Source organism: Haemaphysalis longicornis, unplaced genomic scaffold (genome assembly GCF_048455015.1).
Source record: "Haemaphysalis longicornis isolate Haplotype H1 unplaced genomic scaffold, Haemaphysalis longicornis Haplotype H1 scaffold_4, whole genome shotgun sequence".
Taxonomy (NCBI): domain Eukaryota; kingdom Metazoa; phylum Arthropoda; class Arachnida; order Ixodida; family Ixodidae; genus Haemaphysalis; species Haemaphysalis longicornis.
In genome coordinates, this window is record NW_027526361.1 from 133,967,787 (window position 1) to 133,992,040 (window position 24,254).

General features: G+C 45.6%; 1 protein-coding gene across 4 annotated transcripts in view; it reads left to right on the top strand.

The window, feature by feature from the left end:
- Positions 1-12,459, top strand: part of LOC144179396 (protein turtle-like) — an 82,806-nt gene extending 70,347 nt beyond the window's left edge. For 2 of the 4 annotated variants that reach the window (XM_077707735.1, XM_077707737.1), the window contains exons 15-17: positions 146-301; positions 1,627-1,708; positions 9,376-12,459. In XM_077707735.1, coding sequence (XP_077563861.1) covers positions 146-301; positions 1,627-1,708; positions 9,376-10,270 — 1,133 coding nt within the window. In that variant the 3' untranslated portion in view covers positions 10,271-12,459. Of the gene's footprint in view, positions 1-145; positions 302-1,626; positions 1,709-3,267; positions 3,314-9,375 lie in introns of all 4 variants that reach the window. The other 2 variants (XM_077707738.1, XM_077707736.1) reach the window with 2 other exon arrangements.
- Positions 12,460-24,254: the final 11,795 nt, after the last annotated feature.

The window sequence follows — 24,254 nt, forward strand, 5'->3', positions numbered from 1 at the left end:
CGTGTCTTGTTCTGTTATACCGTGGTGGGTGCGACCTAGCTCCTCGGCGGTTGTTGCACATGGCTGTTGTCTTCAGGGAGTGGGAGTGGTGGGAGAGAGGGGGAGGAGGGGGGAGGAGTAGGAGCCCCCCTGGGGTTGCCACCAGGCTGCTGTGTTTCAGACCGGGGCCCCAAGTACAAGCGGGACCAGGCCATCATCTCGGGCGTCGTAGGCGGCGTGCTGTTCTTCATTGTGGCCATCATCCTCTCCGTGTGCGCAGTCAAGATCTGCAACAAGCGCAAGCGCCGAAAGGCCGAGAAGGGTGCGTGTGCCGCTTCGGAAAAGAGATTTCGGGGGGGTGAAACGTTGTTGTTGGACGCACCAACGCAGTATATATATATATATATATATATTATTAATTTATATTCATATTTTATATGAATTCTGAATGAATATATATGTCCAGAAAATACAGCTGCCACTGGGCTTATGCGGGAAGCATGTTCTTTCAAAATTTCTGAAGAAAGACGGGCAATTGCCAAGGAAGTTGGTGAGCGTCGTAGATCAGGGAAGTGTCTCGTGTCCGGGAATCTGATGTTTCGCTTGGTTGGGGCACGTGAATATTTATACTCATGAAAATAAGTGAATGTCATGCATTGATGGACATACTAGAAATTTGGCTGATGAGAATGGCAAACTTCTGCTCAAAGCCTTGCATTTTGCAGCTGCCACACCACAATGACCAATGACGTTTGTTTCTTTTACTCATATTAACTTCCGATATTAGTAGCTGCACTCAAGTGCTGGAAGCAGTACTCAGCTAGTTACCAAAGATGTGCAGAGGGCAGGATGATATTGCACGCAACTCTGGAGCGAATTGTACAATATTTTTGCCTAGACATCACTCCTAGCATAAACATTTGTTTGTATGCCTATTCGTCTATTTAGTAAAACATGCTTGGTTGACCCACTCCCACCTGGCAGTGAACACAGTACAGCCTTTTGCTGGAACAAATCCTGCAAATGCCCATGGTTGTTTGACAGCACAGTGGCCCTGCAATTACGCGTGTCGCATATGATGACGAGCTGCTCACCTTCGCCCCTGCAGCTTTTTCTGTTAGTGTTCAAGTCAGCGCACCAAGAATGTTTGAAAGGTCTAATGGTAATTCTGTGCATTATGCTAGATGGCCTACCAGGCTAGAGATCTGTGCTTGAACGAGTCACTCTTTTGCTTCCCTATTTCCTATCTTATTAGTATTATAGTATTTGAAACGTGGGCTTATATGCCTGTCCTGTTTTATTTCCTTCGATTGTTTGCTGCTTTATTATTACTTGCTTTCACTTTTTCCTTCCTTTTTTTTTCTTTTCTTTGTTTACAACGGATTCGTTGCATTGACGTTTTTTCTACAAACCAATCCTGCTTGAACTGCCCAAGGCCTGCAGTACTGTACAAATAAATACGTAAATGGTGAACTGCACCGAACCTCAGAAACAGCTCCGAGTTTTGGAGTGCCGCGTAGACATTACGTATGAAGAGATGGGACACGAATTTAGCTAGAACGTTTCTCTTGACTGCAGCGCCTTCTATTGGTTGCTACAACATTGTGTGTTTGTCAACTCTGAGCTCTGTCTCTGCGCTTGATGCAGCGTACATGATGGTGACGTGTCCGGTGGCGGATGCCCGCAACGGGGGCCACTCTCACGGCGGGAGCCCCGTTTCGCTCAAAAAGTAAGCTCTCACCTCCCCTTTCTTGGAAGCGGTCGCTGTTGGCTGCGATGTTCTCGAAATTGGCAGGCGTGATTTTACGGTGTTTTCAACCCAGCAATTTGTGTTAAAGGGGCTGTGAAGACAAAACACAGCTTTTTTCGATTTGAAAGAACCAGCCCTTTGTAGTTCAGTCAGCGTCATTCAGGCCATGAAATACGTTTGTTTAACTGATAAAAAAAAAAAAGCAAAATATATTGAAAACTTTCTAATTTCGTGCTGCAGCAATGTAATAGTGACATCATGTAGAAATCGCTGGAAAGTGACTGGTGAATGGCCATTGCTTCACATGTTACCTTTAACATCTGAAATTGGCGTCATTGCAGTAATCAGGGCAAAGCGGTCTTTGTCCCGATAACCGATCAACCAAACTTGTATTTTGTCTTCGTGTTCCCTGTAAGCACGATGTTGTGCCTTCCAAGTGCAACAGATAATAGTGAACAAAACGGTGGCACGTGTCAAACTATGCAATGCAGGCCCCCGAACAAGAGTTCCACACATTCACTGTAGTGAACTTTTAGAAAAAGACACATAGGGCACCATTTTGTGCATTTTGTTTCAACATATTTGAGCCACTAAACTTGCCTGAAAGTGATGCCTGCTCGCGTGCCAAGTTGGGATGTAATTAGGTGCTAGAGCAATGCATCCCTGGGCGCAAAACTCGTGATTTTAAAGGCCAACTGCACTCAAAATTTCGACCTCTTGAAAATACTATTTCCATATAGTCTGCCAAAAAAGAAAGCAAGATGCAAAATACAACAGGTGAAATATGCGCGTAGATGCCACAAGTGGTCAGCGAAAATCGGCGCTTTTTAAACCGAAATCGAGAAGAGCGCGGCAATTGAAGTGACGTTGCAGCCAGCCAGCGAGCGGCCAGACAGTCAGCAGCTTCGGAGCAAGCCTGTGCGCTAGCTCTAGGCGTGCATACGGCAGCAAATGGGTGAAGCGTTTGCAGCCGAGCTCAATCGGTTCTCCAGCTGCGTAGCTGGCCAGAGGAAGAAACCCCCCTACGGGTGGAGTGTCACAGGCACGTCATGGCTGTTTACGCGATCCGCCGGCAGGTGCAGCGTGGTCTGCGGTGAAGCTTTTTTAAACGCTTCTGACGGATTAACGAGCTGTTTCACGGGGCCACCACCTGTGTCTCAGCTGATTTGGTGGTACTTGCTACACATTATAAAGAAATTTGGTCGAGGTGAAATTTGAGCGCAGTTGGCCTTTAACTTTTCTTTCTCAGGAATCATATGAGCAGTGATCACGTGCTGTTGCGCACATTGTTGCTGAAGTTTCCCTCATTTCTTGTGAGGGAGCGTGACGATTGCGTGATGCGGTATAGTTGAGGGGAGGGGGTTCCACGTGCCTGCCGTCCGTTGACGTCGTTCATTCCCCGTCCGCCTCTCTCTTTCTATCTTTCTCTCTAACCCAACTGACACCATTGCCACCAACGGAGGAAAAAAGGTGAACATTCTGCCCCTTTCTGTCTCTCTCTTGCTTGTCTGTGCTGCTTCATGCTTTCTTTGCCTTAGTCACTTACAAACCAGGAGACAGGAACCCCTGCACCATTACAACACCGTATGTGTTTTCTCTTTGGCATGGGAAATTTGGAATTGAGGATGTAATGGAAGTGCGCTGTGTTCTTTTTTGAGAAGATCGGGTGGTGGAGTGGCCCGAGGGTGGTAGCAGTTTGTCCAGCTTGAAGTAGCTTGTAATGTTAATTGTGAAGCAACGTTTGCATTGCAAGCAATACGTTCACACATTGCCAACAATGTGCCTCTTAATGAAATTAATACTTTCAGAACTGACACTTTTTTTTAAGAAAGAAAGTGTCAGTTATTTTAGTATAGAAAGTGCAAATATTTGCGGATTCTATTTGGCAAAAATGTTTGGATTTGCCGAGCACTGTGATTCTGCGGGTAACTTGTCAGCTCTATGGAAAAGCGCAAAATTGAAGGCGAGTACAATGCAGCGGAAACTTTAAATTCTGCAGAAAATGTAAGAGGGATTTGGTGTGTTAAAAAAAAAAAGGTAGGATACCTAACCATGGTATACATTCTGATGTGATGGGAACACGATAGTGTGTGATTGAACTTTGGACAACAAAGACTTCATAGCGCCACTTCTATCAGACAATGCGTTTCTTACCATAGGTTCAAACTACTTGCCTTAGGCCTGGTGGCGCCATCTAGTGAATCAGGAGCAAGGCAGAACTGAACAGCATGCACAGGGCCATGTTGCCGTACCTCAGGCCGGATTTAGAGTGCACGCCTTCTTGTTGTGTTTTATTTCTGAAGCACGCGCTATAAAGCCACGAGGGGCATACACTCCCTTTTTTGTGTGTTCCATTCCCCCTCTTGGCACCCTTTTCTTTTTAAGTACCTCTAACTCTGTGTTCTGCATGCCATCGGTGTATAGTAGTGTTTAAGTCGCTTGCCTGTTACTGCATGCCTCAAGATGGATTCTCATACCTTCCACGGTTTCTTATTGCCGAGATGACTGGTGTGATGGCGTCGGTTTCGGGCATGGCTGCCGAGTGCGTCGGAAGAACGGAATCGAGCCTACTAGTGTTTTCGCATTAACAGTTAACCCACCCACTAACGGTTAACCCATTAACACTTGGACCATTAATATCTAACTCACCAATCAAATATAACCCATGTTATATTTTGGCCCCGAGAAATTAAAGTAAACCAAAGTTTTTTTTACTAGGCATAGGCAAATGAGTGAAAGTGCTGTTATTGTTCAGGGAAAACTTACAATCACTAGGACATCTGCCCACACCAGGCCAGGCCTCCTTATTAAGGGAACCTGTGTGGCTGTTGTTCAGCAGCAAGCATTGGCCATGAAATTCTCAGTTTAGCTATCAGTAAAGCTTAAAGGAGGCGAGCTCTCAGCATGTGTTAGAAGAGGGTTTCTTAAAAGCGTTATTTTGGTGTTAACCCATCGGGTGCAAAGCTAAGGCAGCTAGCTACATGTCGAGTGGGAGTTGTGCATTGCTCTGCTGTTTCTTTCTTTTCTGCAATTAATTACGCTACCTTAAATTGTGGGCCTCGGATAGAAAGCAGGAGTGCTAACATATCCTTCAAAATAGCTACAAAGTTATCGGTGACACATACTGCAGTACCATTTCTCTTGCCACCACTGCCCTGGAAAAGGGAAGGACTTTTCTTTTTTTAACACGAAAGTGTTTTATTCTGGGATTCACGAAGATTTCACCTACGTCATATCCATAACGGAAGTGACGCCAGTACAGCGAAGCAAACGGCCTGTAAAGGGTGCACCCCTGCACACAGGGTCTCCTTGCATGGAAGAAACCTTTAGTACTAAGGTCATATTTCAGGTTTTTAGTTTTTGGGTTTTATATTTTAACATGAAAGTGTTCTGATAGACCAAGATTTCACTGATGTCATATTTATCACGGAAATGACGCTAGTACACCTTTGCCGAAGCAATCCTCCAGCAGGATGTCGCTTGCCAAGCACACCCACAGCACAGCCGCCGACCCGCAAATCATGCTCAGCTGCAGATTTCGCTGCACATTTCACTTTCGTGTTTTACCGATTCCTATGACAGAGGAATCAACCACTTTTTTTTTCATAACCAGTTCTCTAGAGTAGCTCTCAATATCTTTGAAGGTAAGCCTTTCCATGTGCTTGGTATTTTGCAGGCCTTGATTGGCCGCTGTTGTCACTAGAGAAGTGTGGTAGAAACACTGATACCGAAAGCCAAGTATGTTTCTAGGTGATCTCAGAATTGCAGCTAAATTTTGTGTTCATGATGCATCTCTTTTGTGATCATTTGTGTCCTCTTTGCGAGTTTTTTTTTTTTGCAACTAATCGAGCCGCCCAAACAAATGTGGTTGGAATGCAGAGTGTTAAGGAATTAAAGCTGGGCCGCCACTGTGCTGCTACCCTTTGTACCATGGCTTGGCCTGGTCACAATTTCTTGCCTCATTGTTGGCCTGGAAACTTATCACCCAGCAGAATCTGATAAGAACTTCCAAGCTTACATTTGGGGGGAATTATCTTTGAGAGTATGAGCCTAAGAAGAAAAGTGCAATCTGAGTGGGGCTAGAGCAGTTTTAATATCTCAGTCACTAGTGTATGAACGGCTAAACTGTATTAACTGGGAACGCATCAAGGGAGTCTTGATCCAGTAAGAGTTGCCCTGTGGAGGCCCTTTCTGAAAAGTAAAGATCAGCAAGGGCCACATGATTCACTGGGACATGTTCACTGAAATACTAAATTACAAATAAAAGGTGGCAATTCAGTTGCATCAAGTAGCTTCCTGCACCTTGCTCCTGCTTCCTAGCAGTGGTGAAGTCGCTGCCTGGTGGCCTTCTTGGCTTTGCTGTCTGTGGTAGTTTGCATTTAATGGACCAAAATTGCGAATAAAAAATGTAAAAAGTGCAATTTTACCCGTAGCACTTTTCTTAAATTAATGTTTTGTCACATAGAATGTTTGATTGATTGTAGGGTTTAACGCGCCGGCGCAACGCAGGCGATCAGGCACGCCGTAGTGGAGGGCTCCGGAGTGGATCTTTAACGTGCACCAAAATCTCATACACCTGGGCGTTATTGCTTTTCGCCTCCATCATAACATGGAGCGTTTGTTTTTGGTCTGGTGGGGCCAGTTCTAAATCATGTAAGCAATGAAATCTGCGCTTTCATCCCTAACAAATGTGGTCAAACTGAGTGGTGCTCCCAGAGGATTCAGTAATTTGAGCATCAGGCCTCAAATAATTGTTAAGTTATAACAAAGCTAATTGTAAGAAGGCATGTTGCAGTGCAACTTCCAATCTTGGGAATAAAAAGCACTTACAAATTTATTTTGGGGTGACAGTTGGGAATGAAAAATGCATATTTAAATTTACGAAGTCATGCGCTTCCGGTAACTTGCTGGCTATGGTGGATATGAGAAGCTGACTGCAGTGGTAGTACATGTGCTGCTGCAACCCGTTTGTGTGCTGGAAACATAAGAGCACCTTAGTGACAACAGTCACACAGACTAGTTTACGCTGCAACAAAATACAACAAAAGTTCCTTTTGTGGTAACTCGCCACAGTGTATTCAGTGGCCAAGGTCTTGTGCTGCTAAGCTTAATTAAGGAGTTGGGTTCAATTCCGGCTGCAGTTGCCGCTTTTCAGACGGAAGCTAAAAGCGAAATTGCACTTGTGTTGAGATTTTAGTGCATGTTAGAGATCCCCGGGTGGTCAAAATTAATCTGAAGCCCTCCAATATGGTGCGCCCCATCGCCCAGGGGTAGCTTCGGTGCATTAATGAATTTTTTTTCTTTTGCCAAGCATAAACTCAACAAGTGAGACGCGCCATTACTGAGTGCAATGCACTCACGGTTGGCAGGATATGGATAGGACACACACACCATGATGGCATTTCATGGCCTAAATAATGCTGTGATTGTTGATCAGCAATGCCATTTCTGTTGATGCTAAATGTGTTCGTTCGAAAGGGGCTCAGTGCACAAAAATTAGGAAATGCTACGTTTAACAGCGTCACAGCATGAAAACAGACCAGAGACACCAAGAAGAGGGCTCTTTGTAGTTCCTCTTGTTGTACCTGATCGATTTTTGCACTGTGAAGCTCCTGGATTACTAACTAGCCGGCACCCTCACACTATTTAGCGTAACAGCTCAGAAAGCTATATCAAGTGGCCTGTAAAGCATATTTTTGGCAAGAGATCAGAAGGAAGCCTATTACACTCTTATCACAACACTTCATGACTGCATTCACAGCTAAATGGGATAACGTGTCAGGTAGTTGCTGCAAACATATTTGTACCTTGAGTTTTTATTCTGCTGGTGAACAGCATTTCATAATTTTGTTTTTACAAGCTAGTCATTTTTATCTAGGGAGGGGTGCATATAAAAACAGTGCATTGCACCAGCCTTTTAAAATAGGTGCAGAGCTATACAGGACACAACGTTTGTCACTAGTGCCGTTTTTGCAATAATGCAAAAACAAGAGCACAAATTTTTATTTTTCCCAGTGTTTCACTAGGGGTGCAAACATGGTTCGCATATTATGTGACAGGAAGTGTTGCTTTCAATTGTGGGCTTTGAATGCATAACTTTCCAGCAGACAGCAGAGCAATGCAGTGTACTTGCTTTCTGAAAATGTTAGTGTTGCAACTTGATGATAACTCCTGAGTGTGCTTTTTTTCCCAAACATTTAGGAGCATAGTTCAGGGGCGTAATTCCTAAATGGCCGTATATACAGTGGGTTGTGGTTGGATGGTCACGAAAGCTTGCGAAGAATCATGATGTCATCATTTGCAGATGAGGGGCACACTGCCCAACATTGTCTACCACTCTCTCTCGGCCCTTGGGGAAAAGGAGGGGCATTTATTGCCTGCAGGAATCTTATCAACTCTATCAGCATGGCAGCATAGAGTCATGTGTCCCTGCTATTTTTGCACCAACAGATAAAAAGTCCACTTTTGCTTGTTATTTGTTAGTGCAGCAAGTCCACTTTCCTCCTGCTTCCAAGTGCCCTAGCTTGGAAGCAGGAGGGAAGTGGTAGAGCAGCTAAGCGTGGACCATGCAATAACTGCTTCGATATGCATGGAAAGATAATTGCTTTCTGCACATTTTTTGTTTTTGTTTTCTTGCCTGAGCAGAACCAGACTGGGATAGTTTAATAGAGGCTTTGTTCACCCAAATGAGCAACAACAAAGGCAGCATAGAAAATACTGTGTGTAAGCTTGCATTGAAACTGCCAAGTGGTGTGCAGGAGGAAAAGCTTGTGTCTCAAGCTTATTTTTTACATTAAAGGCATAAAAAGTGCATTCGACGTGCTTGTTAAGTTAATTGATACAATCCATAATTACAGTTCTACCTCAATCCTACCGCAGAAGCCTGTGAGATTTTATCATCTTTCTTGTTGAGCCATGTTTACGTGGCCTAACACATGCACCTGTAAATATACCAACCAGTTACATTGTGTTTGATGGCAAAGATATTCGTTGCTCTTTTGCACATCTCTCAGCCGCATATGTGTCAGGGACCTGCTTGGCATTGGGTTAAAATCATTGAAAGCCTCGCAGAGAAGGAGACGTTGGTGGGAATCTTGTGTGCTGGGTCATGTCACACTTAACCATAGTATATTACTCACATGCATGTCGCTCATTTGGGCATGTTTGTATGCTTCCTTGCAGCATGCATTTGCGTTGCGGAAAAATGAACTTTACAGGGCAAAGGGCGCAGAGAAGCCAGACGAGTGTACAGTGCGCAATGCACTTGTTTATAGCAGCAAGTTCAACTTCAACTAATTACCTCTGGAAACGGCGGACACACGCTTATTACAAATACATTGAGGAGAAAAGCTGTGCATTTAGACTTCAGAATGCCGCAGTAGTTTATTCACATCCCTTTCGGGGGAGGCAGGATAAAGCCAGAAGTATGAAAGCTGTGTTATAGACAAGTGTGTTGCCCTCTGTACATGCTTTGCTGCAAAAAAAAAAAAAAAAAAACCTGCTTGCAGCAGAAATGGAAGTTTAACAGAAGCGAAAAAAGGAGACTCGTTGGACAGATTTTTGGTGTAGAACTGGGGCCTCGAGGGGGCTAGAAACGGCTCTGTGGGGCACTCCCTGATTAGCAGCGTGCGGTGTGGTGGGTGCAGACACCCGGAAGGCCGAGTACCAGGTGTAGCGGCGACTGGTGTGGCGGGCCCGGGCCCCTGGTGGCCGGTCCCCCCTGAGCCCCCTCCGGCAGCCCGACGGACACTGCCCCGACGCCCCCCTGCCACCACCCCTCGGGCAAGCAGCCCCGGCGGCCTCCAGCTGCTGCTCCACGGCTTCCCGGACGACCTGAGCCCCGTGAGCGGCGGCGGCGACCGCTCGCTGCCCAGCACGGTGCCCTCCAGCGCTGCCTTCTCGACGCCTCCGTCCCGCGAGCTGCCCTGCGGCTTCCGGCCCATCCACGCGCCCCCGGCCGCCCCCGTGCCGCGGGCCGGCCTCGGCAGCCGCCAGCAGCCACCGCTGGCCACCAGCTCGCCACCTTGCCTGGGCTACAGGCACGGTGCTGGCGGCAACGGTGGAAACGGCTACACGCGTGAGCGCTTGCTCGGCGCAGTGCAACGCGTCCGTTGCACCGCGCTGCGGCACCACAGTGCTCCCGAACTTCAGCACGCGGCCCCGGCAGGCACCGCCGCCACGGCAGCGGCGGCGTCGTCGCGTCCGGACTCCGCAAGCCTGACGAGTGGCAGTTCAGGACGTGGCAGCTCTGCGGGTGCGACCCGCGGAGACTCTCTCCAGGGGGAGCTCCGGCCCGCGGCAGCCGTGGCCATGGCGCCGTTGTTGTCGTCCAACTGTGCCGCGCCGCGCGATCAGTCGGTGGACGAGAACTACGAGTTTGACCCGGCGCTGAGCCCCGCGCTGGGCGACGACGACGACGCATGGCACGGACTGAGCGACAGCGAGCTTTACAGCACGGCCTGGGACGCCGAGACTCGGTGCGCGGCGCTCAAGCGGGAGTTCTTGCGCCGGCGCCGCCGGCCCCTTGAGAGTGCCTGCTGAGGCGCAAAGGGGGGGCACCCCTGCTCCTCTTCCTAGTCACGGAAGCAATAACGCGCGCCGACTCGCCTGCACCAACGTCACAAATGGAACCTCCCGTAAGGATTCTCTGCCGCAGTGGTCCCTCTTTGTGTCACCGGTCATGCCGTCACTTGGTAGGGAGGTGCCACCCGTCACGACATCCGAGAAAACCAAGGTGTGACGCGATACTTAACACATTCTGGCCACGTTTGCAGGAGCATGCGTAATGCCGGAGAAGCACCTGCTGACGACGCGACCAGATAAAGTGAAACTGCCATCGGGTGCTGCACTTGCACCTGCCAAGTGGCGGCGCGACTGGCTTCACAAAGCCGCTGCGCGCGCCCGGTACCCACATCGGCTCAATGCGGCGATGACAACCCGTGTACAGACTGATGTGCTGCGGCCGCCCCCGCAACGAGCGCTGGACGCTCGAATGCAACGATCCTAGGACACTTGTCTCGTGCCACACGTTGTTTTAACGCATGCGGGCGGCGGCCCACACACAAGGTATTCTGTTCTTTTCTCTTCTCGTGCGCGTCACCAACATAGTACAAGGGCTTTTCTCCTCGGTTTACTATACTACGCCGGCTTCATTCCGCAAGTTCTCCGCTCCGACCTCTCTCCCCGCGTGGAGCGAGATGTCCGAGTTGGAAAAACCTACCCGCCGCACTTTCCCCGAGCAAGGGGCTGTGGGAAATTCGTATGCATGTAAATAGACGACGGAGAGAGGGAGGTGACTGCGAAGCGCCGTAGTTCTCGTAAACATTAGTCCCCAGAAGCACAGAACTGTAGACACTGAAACAAAAGGCATGTTTCTCTTTTGCAGTCGCTTTGCATACCGGTTATTTAAGCCGTGCACATGTGGGTGCACGTCGCCACACACATTCCAAGGTCACACTCGCCCTTACGTACACACTTTTCATATTGCTTCCTCCGAGAACGTCTAAACACATAGAAGACGCGTAACAGCCTGTGAGCCCTGGAAATCCGTCGGAAAAACACACACACGCGCTCCGGGGCTTTGTAGTAACTTGAGCGTGGAGAGAGAGAGAGGAAATGTATTTGTAGGTTACTGTGGTGTCACCGTAGTGCAAATCTTGTCATTTTTGCTCGAATCTAAGTCTATTTTAAAGACGACGGCCAAAAAATTGCATTGGCACATCGTCGCTCTTGTGTTCATCTGACAAGAGAAGTTTGCAAACTGGCTTTTCGACACACCTGAGCTGATTGGACTGTTGAAAATATCTCGCTTCCCGGCACAGCACAGCCCTCAAAGTGGCAACACAGCCCATCAATTAAGCTGCACACCATTATTTTGGGAGGGAGAATGCCCTGACTATTTGGAGGGAGCTACTGCTATTGCTTCCTTCTTGCTCAGGGTACGTATGTCCACTGGATATGTGTATAAGCGCCATTTTCTGAGTATCAACAAAGTAGTCCTGCGTCGTTTAGTTGTATTCAATGCTATAATGATTAAACCGGTGACAGCAGGGCATGCTTTCCCCCATGCCCATAGGTTTTTTAGTGGTGCATAACAGGTACTCTTATAATCTGTACTGTATAGAAGCACCCATTGTAGAGGTTTCGTTAAATGAGGCTTTGATTACCATCAGTGCGGTATGAAAGCAGCATACCAAGATGTACACTCGTGCAAGGGCTGCTTTGTTGAAATAGGAGCATGAGGAATTAAGCTATCCTACTGGAATTGTGTGTGCAACCATTGGAACCCCAATGGCACTAGTATATGGGGCGGATGCAGGCTTTACTTAGAGGCCGAAAAATATGAGAAATGCAGCCAAGAGCTGCGTGTTGTGATGTGGCAACCAAATTCCCAGGCAAAATGGAGGCAGCTGTGGCACAGTAGTTTTTTAGCTGCTCGCCCACTTCCTCCTGCTTCCAAGTGAAATTCGCTTGTAACTTCTTACCAATGCCAAGGTCACAGGCAAGCGTGGAGCTCTATTTTCTTCATAGAAATCTCTTAAAAGTAATCTGTAAAATGATGTTGTGAGACTTCGACAAATGGGACCACAGTTTGTGGAAGCAGGAGGAAGTGGGATAGCACAGCTGAGGCACTAACAGCAACTTCTTTTGTCTTGCCATTACTACCCAACTGCCATTTCGCGACACTTCTTTTGGTTGAATTTCTATTCTTTCTCATCATTTTTTTTCTCCCCCAGTAAAAACATGCGGTGTAAGTTGAAAACAACCTTTGCACGAGTGTAAATGGCAAGCTACCTACTACCTTTAAAGTTTTGTTCAGGTCTCCGTAGGTTAGTTTTTTTCTTTCTCACTGGTTAACCGGTTTTTCTTTTTTGTTGCCTGGTATTTTTCGTCGATTTAATTGCACTGGAATGCATTTTATTTCAAATTAAGTGCGGTGTGGTTCCTTTGGTCACTTGAGGCAAGAGAGCACAGACTGCTTGCTACTTCTGGGTTTATTTTTAGCAAATGTCTAGTTGTGTGCCGCGATAAAATGGAAAACAGAATTTCCTTTTCTTCTTTTTTCGAAGGAGGGAAGTTGTGCGAAAAAACAAATTTTCAATTGCACCATCGTGAGCAGCCATAAGTAATTGCCCTGCATGCCCACTAAAGAGTCAAGTTAACTCGGGTGTAGGGCTATATTGTTTGGAAACTGACGTGAACTTCATGTTTTCACAGCCTCTGTGTGTAGCATAGAATCTGGTGCTAAATCAAAATTTTGTTTAGTGGTACACTGAACTAAATGCATATAAATTTAGCTGGAGACCGGTAACTGCTAAAATCTACACCTTCTGAGCATGTACGTGTTAGCTGGGTTTGAGGAAGCACTTTCTAGGGACCTCCTTTTTTTCTATGTTCGAAAATTTGGACGTGGTCTTGAATTAATGCTAGAAATTTTCTAACTTACTCTGTGTAACTGAGCAAATAGGTGCGATGCTTGAAGTAAGCCTTAATTTGCGGGTTTATGTTGCTGGGCTGGGTGATTGGATTAGGTTTACTTTTCAGTTTGTGAGGTTGCCACTTAGTTTCCAGTCGTAGTTGTTAGGCCTATATACTTGACAGATGTGATCATAAAATTGCCCTTGGGAGATAACATTTCATTATGCATTAACGGGTGCCAGCTCAGGTCTAAAATATTCCAGATCCCTTTGTGAATGCATGCCTCTCAATCTCAGTATTTCTTTGGCTTGCAAGCTTAACCTGAATTGCTTCTTTCTCGGCGGCCGCTTTTCTGATGGAGGCGAAAAGCAAAAACGCCCGTGTGTACGAGATTTTGGCGCACGTTAAAGATCCCCAGGTGGTCAAAATTAATCCGGAACCCTCCACTATGGCACGCCTCATCGCTTGCGTTGCGTCGCCGCGTTACACCCCACAATCAATCAATCAAATTGCTTCTTTCTTGGCAGCAAGTGCTTTTGCTATCACGATCTGTCACAGAAACTTGCCACTTTGAGGGAGTGTTTCACTGCCAAGCAAGCCTGCATGGGGAAGCTATAATCTGAGGCACAGTGCAAAGAAAAGTGTCTGGCGATTAGGCAAAAATTGTACGCCCATTTGACACTCCACGCAGGAAGGTTGTTTAATGGTTGGCAGAGGTCTTACATCTTCCACATTGTTATTAGGAAGCGAATCCGCACAGATAAAAAGAATCTGCACAGATTTGTGCGAGTTTTACAAACAGCTTCTTACAAAACATGAGAGGAGTTATGGGTGTTCAACTGCTGCAACTTTGCTATCACCTGCTCATAGGCTCGGTTTCGAGTGCCAGCCTGCAAATTTTCTAGCCCCTCATTCTTTTTTTTTTTTTTTTTTTTTTACTGTTTCTTGGCGGTATTAGTAAAGTGCGACACCCCAGCCAGCTGCTGTCACGGTCAGATGCGAGGTAACCGTTGCACCAAAACGAAGCAAGAAGGGACGGGTAGGAAGCAATGAAGAGCTCGCAAGAGCAGGGGTGTTTTGTAGCGAGTCACATGGTCGGTTGGCATGCAAGCACAGTGGTCCATTCTGGTGGCTGACAGCCCGAAGAGGTTGCTGGTCAGTACTCGACAAACATTGAGCAGCTGGGCGACTCGCTGAGAAAAGGTTCACCGCTGCTGCAGGCTCTTCATTTAATAAAGCAGGTAGAACGGAGATAACTACATGAACGTATATTACAGCACAAAGGTAGGATGCAAAGTAGGATCTGTTGCTCTTCTCCCCGTGTTGTTAGGGCGGTACTGCATTTGCATGCCAACTAATTTTCACCGGGCTGTTGCGATGTAGCGAAGTGCGCGTGCGTGTGTGTATGTACATACCTTTTATCGTGAGTTGTCTAGGCTTAAAACGAAAGAAGAAGAAAATACTTTTACCAGTGAGCATGTTGGGCTGCTTGGGGAGAATTAGTTGTTGTACGGGGGGGTTGGGGATGCACCAATCAGCTGGCAGTACATATGCGTGCTGAGTCCTCCCCCAAGTCGGTCGTGCTGCTCAAGGGGCAAGTGGCTTTTCTGTATAACCTGTGATATATATATATATATACACATATATTAAGGTCGAGTGTGAAGGGAGAGGTGCTTTAGGGTTGTGTCCTTGCTCCGACGCTTTTTTGTTTTTCTTGTCTTATCATCTACATAGCTGGAAAACACGGCAAAGTGACCACGGTTAGCACAGTAGAGAGCTGTGGGGCTGAAGCTGTCCATTTGCTCAGTCGACCTGATGATGTCATTAACTGATCAATTAATTGTCGTGGTATCTCTGTCATGTGAGGGTGATGGCATACATGCCATCTCGCAATAAGTTTTTATACACCTATACTGAATACTACCAGTCTAATTCTACCACTACTATTACAGACAGCCTTAGGTAAATTCACTATTGTTTGTGAAGGATAGATCTACATTGTATCCTCCTCTCTGCTTTCTCCCTGCAAGTATCATAAGCTACTCGTAGTGGTCTCAACGACTTTGTAGTTTACTTTCGTGTAGGTTATCTGCCATGAGAATTCCAAAGTCAGAGCTTGAGTTAGCTTATTATAGTACAGCAGTTGAACTTTTTCAGAACTGGAATCGTATGTCGTTCCAAAATTGTTCAGCTTTAACATCCAGCACAGGGAAGTTTGTGACTGACATTGTAACTTGTGTAACTTCTAATAGATTGAAAAACTAAAATGTAATAACATTTAGCGATGGGTACCATAGCATTGAAAGGTCAAGGTTGTCAGCAACCTGTGTTCACAAGATGCAGAGGAAAAAAACCTAAGTAATTTGTTCACAAGGCTAACCTAGGCAACACACATCAGGAGATTCAGGTCGGGTACTTAGTTTGAAAAATAGGGCACAGGCAGCTGTCTTGTTTCTTTGATGCAATGAAATAGAGTTGCGGTCTAGGAAGAGCATCAGCATAAGAGCAAAATTTCTGATAGATTGGAATAGAACTCAGCAATATGTTAAAAAGGATGGGAGAGAGAACCGATCTTTGTGGAACACCCCGTGCCCTGGTGTGGGCAAGGGGTGTTATGTGGCTGGGGATTATGCGGCTGGGTGTGCGGTATATTGTGCTTTCTTTGCAAACCTGTCTCCCAAAATGTGCACTTTTTTGATGTCACAGTAGATAAGCACGGCCTCTACGGTGCTTTCTGTGGTCACTGCGCCGCGACGCCTTGTAGCCTGTGGTGCGTGTGTTAGGTGCTTAGCGGGCTGTCTCACGCAGACACAATACTACGCCCGTAGTCGTGGCATCACATGCTAGCCAGAAAAGCCACTTGTCTCCTCAGCGGTTGAGTTGTGCGCATAGTTGTACCTCAGCTACCAAAGGCATTTTGTGCATCGGTCCTCTCGACCCCTCTTTTCTTCATCATGGGTAGGTTGTCTCTCTAGGGCTTCGTAGTCTCAGTGCAGTGTTGTTTATGTTTCATCGAGGGCTGTATGGAAGCTTTGGTGTTGCTTTTTTTTTTGTCCCTGTGATGTTTATCATTCCACATATGTCAGGGTGACTTGTTTATTTTTTTTATATATATTGTTATGCTTTGACTACCTTGGCTGAGCAAGAGAGGGAGACAAGGGTATATATATACATATATATATATATAGCAACCAAAGTTTTTAACAAAGGCAGCGTATGCGGATGGCTGTACGAGCCGAAGTGAAGTGTAAAAACAAAAACAAAACAAGAAAACTGGATGGAGTATTGCTTCTTTCACCTGTTTATTCTTTTTTCCCCTCTAACTGTTTTTTCTGTTCTCCGAAAGTGGAAATGCGGTTCCACTTTCTCACAATGGAAATCGACCAGTTGTGATGAGGCTTTCGAAATTCCATTGTGCAAGAGCTGTGGGTTAAAACTCCAGTGGAAAAGGCAATGCGAAACAAAACTGACCAAATTTAGTAGGGACCCTTGAGCTCTTAAAAAGTCATACGCGTATGCAAAGGCTTTACTGAATCCATTTTTTTTGGTACTAAATGTCAAACGTAAATTTTTACCTACTGACGGTTACGAAGTTCAGTACCTGTCCCGTCCCATTGTGATTTTCTTTTTTTAGCCTGAGCTAGCTGTGTCTATCACATGTAATGAATTATGCTGGCAAGCAGGAATTAGCGAGATCTTTGACTAGCAGGTCTAGCATTAATATTTCGAACAAGTGACAGTGGCATCAACTGTGAAGTGTTTTTTGTTATCTCGAACCTGTCCGTATATCGCGTACTGAAAAAAATACCTCATGGATCAGTTAATTTAATTTCTTAAAGAGGCTGCGAAGACAAAATGCAAGGTTGGTTTGTTAAAATACTGCTTTGTCCGAATAGCAGTGACACCAATCTTATCGCAAAATTCGAGCAAATATTGTGGCTGATTCGCCACTTCCTAGCTGAGTCTTTATGACGTTACAGGATCTTGTTTTTGCAATTTTGCAATTTGCCACCCCGAAACATGATCATGCGATTGTAAGGGGACCCCCCGTTCCGTTTGGTATGATCACTTGAATGCTAACACGCAGTCACATCACATCACTGCTGATGTTGTGTAGCATAAAATTTGAAAGTTTTTCAACATTTTTGTGGTTAAAAAAAACATTTTTAAATAGAGAAGTTTGTATTTTGTCTTTGTGGCTCCTTCGGATTTTACTCAAGCACGCTCAGGGAAACCGTGTGCCTACTAAGTTAGCCGTGCAGACTGGTTTTAGTGCATTTCTAGCATGTCATGCTTGCAAGCTAACTACTCAACGAAAATGCACTAAGTGGCCCACAAAAAAACTTTTTACGTACCAAATTTATTTTTTAGTTCCCTTTCGGACAAGCCTCAGTCATTTTATATTTCCGAAACAAACTTGTTTATACCCATCATTGCCAGCTTTTAAGCCACGTTAGATGTGGCAGCGAGACTTAGTAACATTTATTTTCATCTGATCTTTCGAGAGCAATCCTGCGATTAGACCTGCCTGCCTTGGCATGCACGTACACACCACACTGTCAATCGCCTTTTTACCAACGGCTGCTGTCATACTTGGTATCGATTCACACTTTAATTATGTCGCAGTTGCTCTCAGTTGGCTGTCATTTGGGACCAGGACATGTTTTTCCTCCAACTCTTTGAGAAAGCTGCTAAAATTCCTCTGCAGATGCTTCATTCTAAGTGATTATGCTAGTTTTTATCTTCCTTTCACCTTGGTGATATTTCACCTAAAATATCCAAATGGAAAATAAGTGTAACTGCAGACTTCAGAGAGCATTCAAAGGGATCCTAGTGCACTCTGTCAATTTGTCAAAATTTCAGCAAGATGAACTTAGGTTGTGCCAGGCATATCTATTCCCCCTTTTTTTAACCATCTTCTACCTTGAACTACTGGTGCACTATTGCGGATTTTTTGATACGGGAACCCAATCGTCATCCAGGCATTAGAAGACTGTACTGTATTACCGGAAACTCAAGATGTCTAAAATTGCCTTGGAGTGGCAATCGGCGGTTGCTACATATTTGGTTGTATATTTGGAGGCAACATAGATGTTGAGAGGATTGCTGTGGCCTTGTCATACTCGGGCGTTCTTAATGCCACCAAATGCTTTGCGATCATCTGTGTTTCTTTTTTTTAAGAGGTCTTGAGAATTTATGCAGGTTTGGGAAGATAAATCTTTCAAAGGTGATTTCTCACTGGTAGGAACTTCCAAGTTCGTTACATATGCATTTTGAAGCTGTTCTCGAGACAAGCATTACCCTGTTTTGTAATTAGTACTTTCTGCCTCGTGTCATTTTTCGGCATGCTGTCAAACTCGTGCAGTGCCCAAACAGCTGAGCATTGGATCGGAAAGAATACTCATTTTCCCTTATTTATACACTTATGTCTATGTACAAGGAAGTGTTGATGAATGGACTCGCGTTCTTGTCAGTGCGATTTTTGTGTACTTGTTTCTGCTGTCCCCTTTTGGACTGTGCGGTGTCATTGTCCCGGGGTTGTCTGTTTCCTAGCATGTTCTGGATGTACAGGGCGAGCATTGTTACTCATTCGACTCCGCACGGCAAGCGTAGGTTTGTGCTAGAACCTTAATCCGATTGTTCCGGAATTAAGTTCCCCCGCACAAAGTTTAGGAATAGCTCTGAACGAACAGCACAAAGCAATTCAAGGCTTATTGATCAGGCATTGGAAATACTGCCATCTGTGCTGGATTTGTGACGTTTCCTCTTTTAAAAGCAGTGTTTTTGGGTGATTGGAGACTTTATTAGGAAAGTGTGGTTCTTTTCGTTTGGTGCTAAAAAAATATCGACGCATTAGAATCACCAAAGGAGTGAGTTGCACTAATGCTTCGTGGGGCTTTTGTAAACGACTTTGGGATTTTATACTGTGGTAGTTTTACCTAACAAGTAACCGTAAAGGTCGTTTGGATAAATTAGTCACACAAGCAGGCTGTGTGCCTACAGGTGCAAAAATAAAAAAAGATTTAAAAGAAAATTGACTGTGTAAAAACCCGACAGCCTTCTGAGGGTATAATGACTTTTCAGCATTGGTTAGTCTGTGTGGATTTAGAGCTGTGCACACAAAACCAGTTGCCTTTTCACTGCACGCTTATTCATCTGTTTATGTAGCACAAAAAGAGGTGTTAGTTGACACCATTGCAATCACGTGCTTATGGATACAGAGCAGTGTACCGAAACTTTACCATGCTCAAGTGGTCGGTTAAAAGTAGTATTACAGGGCCAGCAGCTTTAGAGGCAAAGTGAAATGGCCTTCAGTCAGCCCTCAATCAAGTAAGGTTACATTGAATGAAACTCTGAACAAATATCTCGGCAATTACTTGCCTCATCCGTTTGTTTCCCTTCACTGTTCCTAGGCATAACTTACGCTTATTTCCTAGTGCGAAAAGGATGAGAACACGGGAGAGGCGTGCGGATGGGACAGACACTAGACATCAACTGAATATTACAGAACAGAAATGAGGTGCGTGTTTTGGGTTGCGGCAATTTTTCTCATCGTCTTTGCGCTTGGAAGTAAGCGCAAGTTATCCAAGTACTGGCTTGCCCCACTCTCTGCTCCAATAAAGTTTGTTCCTATGACTTGGTAAGTTTTGTACTGCAGGCAGGTGCAGAATTAAAGCCTGATATCGATAAACTGCAAAACTTCGCCCCCTCAGGTTCTACGAACAGGCCCAAACGAAAGACAGAGCATAGTATGCAGACATTTGCCAGCTTATTCGCTGCCTCTGCCGAGTGTCCGAATGCGTGACATTGCTCTCTCTGCAACTCGCAGACATGCAGGTAGACACGTTCCCCCTTTGCTTTGTTACAAGCCGAATTATACACTGGTTATTTATGTATTTTCTCCTCTGTTACGTATGCGTTGCGCGGATCTTGTGTCTCCCTCGGTTTTTACATTGCCGTGCTGCTGCTTGTGCCGCTTGTTGAAATTGTCGGGTGCGCATGCCAGGAAGCAAGTCTGCGTGAGTGCCGTTAGGACACAAACCTCACCCCCTCGCTTTGTTAGAGGCTGCTTGTCTTGATGCCTACGTTGCTGCGGGGTGCAGTGTTGTGAACTGCACCCTACTTACCCGGGGGGGGGGCAAGGGGGTGGCTGGTGGCAGGTCTTCACTACACTGGGGCTACACTACTCGACCGGTGTCGCTATCGATCTTTGGAGCTGCGAGCCACAATTTCCTTTCGAGCATTTTCAGTTCTTGCCAGTTTTATTTAACCAGAACATTGGAGTGAGCCACTCGTGTTACTCGATGCACCCTCGTGCCAGCGATCGAGGTTATCGGCAGGCATTACAGAGCCAAAAAGGCGCCATTTTGGACGCATCTAACGCGACAGAAAACAGTACATTTGACGGAGGATGATAGACACAGGTTTGTGTCGTCCCATGTGAAATGCAGTATTTTCCGCCGCATCATTCTGACTAGCCTGTCTTTTTCCTGTATACTAATTCCAAGGCTCTGCAGTGCCTGCGTACGACTTTGTCGACAGTGTACATGTACGCCAATATTGGTGTGAGGGTGTTCCAGGCATTGCGATTTGCTCATTTCTGTGTTCTGGTTAACACCGTACTCGCTGCATTTGTTTCAGTGTTCTTCAGTGTGCAGGTGGCCGATTACCCTGCTTCTTTGTCTGTATCTGATACACATTGTGCTCCTTGAACTTCTCAAAATGCGCAACTGAACTGTTGAGGACTTTGGCAATGAATGTGGCGTCGTGTAGTCTGTTCCCAGTTTCTTTATTCGTTTGCATTGCTCTCACCTCTGTGATCTCAGCGCTCGCAGCGAAAAACTCGCCTCCGGCTTCCAGGGTGGCGTAGACGGCGCCACCAGCCGCCCTCTTGCTCTTAGAACCTTGCATAGGGAATGCGTCTTTCCACCGCGAAAACCTTCACTCGTGGTCTCCTCCTCACGACCTGTGGTGGGGCGGGACGTTGTGTGTGTTCTGTACATTTTCCGACTGTGTTCTCATGTGTGTCGACATTACAGTGGAATACCCTCTGATGAACTACCATTGCGGAGAATAAAGCAAGACATGGTTTTCTCTTTTTCTTTTCTCTTTTTCTCCCTCTCTCATCCTTTATTCCGGTTGCTCGACCGAAGCGCTGCAATACAGGTTTGTTTTTTAAGGCAATAGTTTTCCTTGGGCTTCCAGAATACGAAATTTTCAGTTATTTTAATTAAGGGGCCATGCAGACGACATACAAGTTTGTTTTATTCCAAAGGTTTCGTGTTTTGCAGTGTCCCCAGAGCTTGTCCGGCAGCAAACGTTGTCGTGTTCATTGAGAAATCCATAAATTTAGGTTTTTGATTATCCGGCCAAATCGTGTTTTCGTGACGTCTGCCATGAAGTCTCAAGGGCGGGTATTCAAACGAACTTACAGTGCGTCATGAGGCTCTACAGCCTTGCTTACCGAAGTCCTCCCAGATGGCGCTACCATCCTCACCTGCGGACCATTGTCCGCCGTTGCTTTGCTTTTGACCGTATTTGCACCTGGCTTGTTTTTGTTACGGTAGAAAGGAATCGTTTTGTGAAACATGGGGTATGCTCGACAGACAGGGTCGTGTAAACGCCAATGGGCCAGTGTCGTGTAAGACAACTCCAAAGTGGCGGACTGCTGTGGAGCTAAAACAAGCATAGTGCGCCCAGTACCAACAGCAACTAGTGTGCATCTGTACTTCTATGCTTACGTGTATTTTCGTAACTTTCATTGTTTACCCCACCATTCTTACTGCTGTAAAATGAATAGGCATTACAGTTTAAGTGCAAATAGCTCCTTCGGCCAGCTTGTAAGCCCTGCGTAATTTGTGTTTGCCAGCCTCAGCCAATCGCGCAGCTAGGCATATGACATCTTGGGTTCTGTTGCGGGAAATGAGCTAGTGGGTTGCATGGCCATTCCATTTTTCCCTAATTATATAGCTTATTTGAGCGAAGTTTTGCGTTAAAAGTGGTGTCCGTACGATTCAAACGAGGGAATCCTTTGAATGAAACAAACTTGTGTTTTGTCTGCATGGCCCCTTAAGTCTGTAACTTGAATCAGCCAGAAGTGTTGCTGGTAAGCCTGCTCACCATGGTTTCGTGACCCACTGGGAATCGTTGATTGAGCGGTGTTGGTAAGGGGGCGAGGGGAAGCAGTACACAGATAATGAGAATAGGTGAGGGAAATGGAGAAGAGGTGCAGCATGAAAACCTGAGAGGACTTGGGAGGGAATGGTAAAGTGGAGGAGGAGAAGATTGGGGGGATTATGAGGGGAAGGAGAGTGTTCTGCGAGAATATTCCTCCATCCTTGCCTTGTTTTTGCTAGTGAAATATATTCGAGGAAAGGAGAATCAGCGATGGGAGAGAGCAGTAGAACAGGTGAAAGGAACTGGAGAGGGGAGAACTGGTAGGTAGAAATGGAGGAGATGAAGAGGTATGGAAAGAGGTTGAGGGGAATAGGAGTGGAGCATGAGGGGGAGCAAAGATGGAGGATCGAGAGGAGGAAAGGTAAGAGTGACAAAGGGGAGAATGCGAGGAGAGAGAATTCAAAGGATTAAAATACTAGGGGGAGTGTAGGAAGACTGAAAAGGTAACGTTGAATAAGAGGGGTGAAGGCAAGAGGAGATCCCCACATGGCAGTGTCAGCTGAAATGCTGTCATTTGCAGCAAAGCAAGCAAATGCAGGACGAATTTTTTTTTTTTTTTTTGTAGTTTCAACTGTTCCTACACGCTGCAGCTTGTGTGCAAATCAGCTACTAGTTATCAGTAAATTTATTGATTTGTCAGATTGGCCGACTGCATTTTTTCTGTTTTATACCAGCCTCCACCCACTGTGCAGTTGTTTCACGGAACATACGGAGAGATTTCATATTGCAAGTTCATCAAGAGCAAATGAAATACCCTGCTGCTGCAAAGTGGCTTCGAATGTCTCATTTTGCAAATGGTAGGGCACACGGTGGGTACCAGACACGTTTACTTTGTTACGGCAACCAAGGCACCCATAGGGAAAAATTGCACAAAATTTGATTGCAAATGAATGCACAGTTTACTAAAAGAAAAAAAAGGTTTTATTCAAACGAACCAGTTTCTGTTGTCACACCATCTGTGCTACAAGTAAGTTGCATAAATTGTTACATCAAAAAAAGGGGCATGATTTGGCGAAACTACTGTTCTCTTTGCACTCGAGTTCACAGCGAGGCAAACAATGCTCATCAAAGAAGGTAACTAGTCACTTGAAACAAAAGATACGCCAAGGTGGTTCAGTCATGCCACTGCGAATGATTGTTTTGCTGGAAAGGAGTAATTTTATCTCGTAATTGCTTTGTCACAGTAAGTGAAACCGCCTGTAAACTATTTATGATACATGCCCCACCCAATTTGCTGTTGTGAAAAGCAGACGTACCAAATGAGGTGTCCCGAGGCCTATCATTTCATTCCTTGTTTATTTTTGCATCGATCAGAAGTACAACCTCTGGTTTAAATTCAAACTTAATTTTTACCGACTGCATAGCAAGAGAATGCCTCGGCACAGTCCGGAATTGCTTTCTGTCCTTAATGAACTGCGGTTTCACTACAGGAAGTTTACGTACAGGTGTAATCAAACTTCGTAAAAGTTGGCTATGATGCAATACAGTGGAACCTCATTATAACAAACACTAACATAGCAAATTATCTGCTATAGCTAACTAAATACGATCTTTAGTTGGCCACGTTTCATTTCAGATTATTCTTTTTATAGTGATACCAAAACCGTGAGAGCCGCGCGATATTGGCTGCAACAAAAAATTTGTTCACGCAAAGCTGAAAACTCCAAAGCTGCGCACCGGAGCTCCTGCAATCGAGAATTACGTTGAAATTGCTTATTGTGCCGCTTTCACATGAACAAATAGCTACAGCAACGTATGCGTCTTTAGTCGTCGGCTAGTTATGAACCTATTCAAAACATAGAAATGACATAGGGGAATATACGTGTACTTCATGGTGGCAGTACCACTGCCTTCAACGGCCATTGCTTTGCGTGTTGACGTTTTGTAGTCTAATTTCCCACTCCATAAGGGGCTAGTTCAACACCTTTTA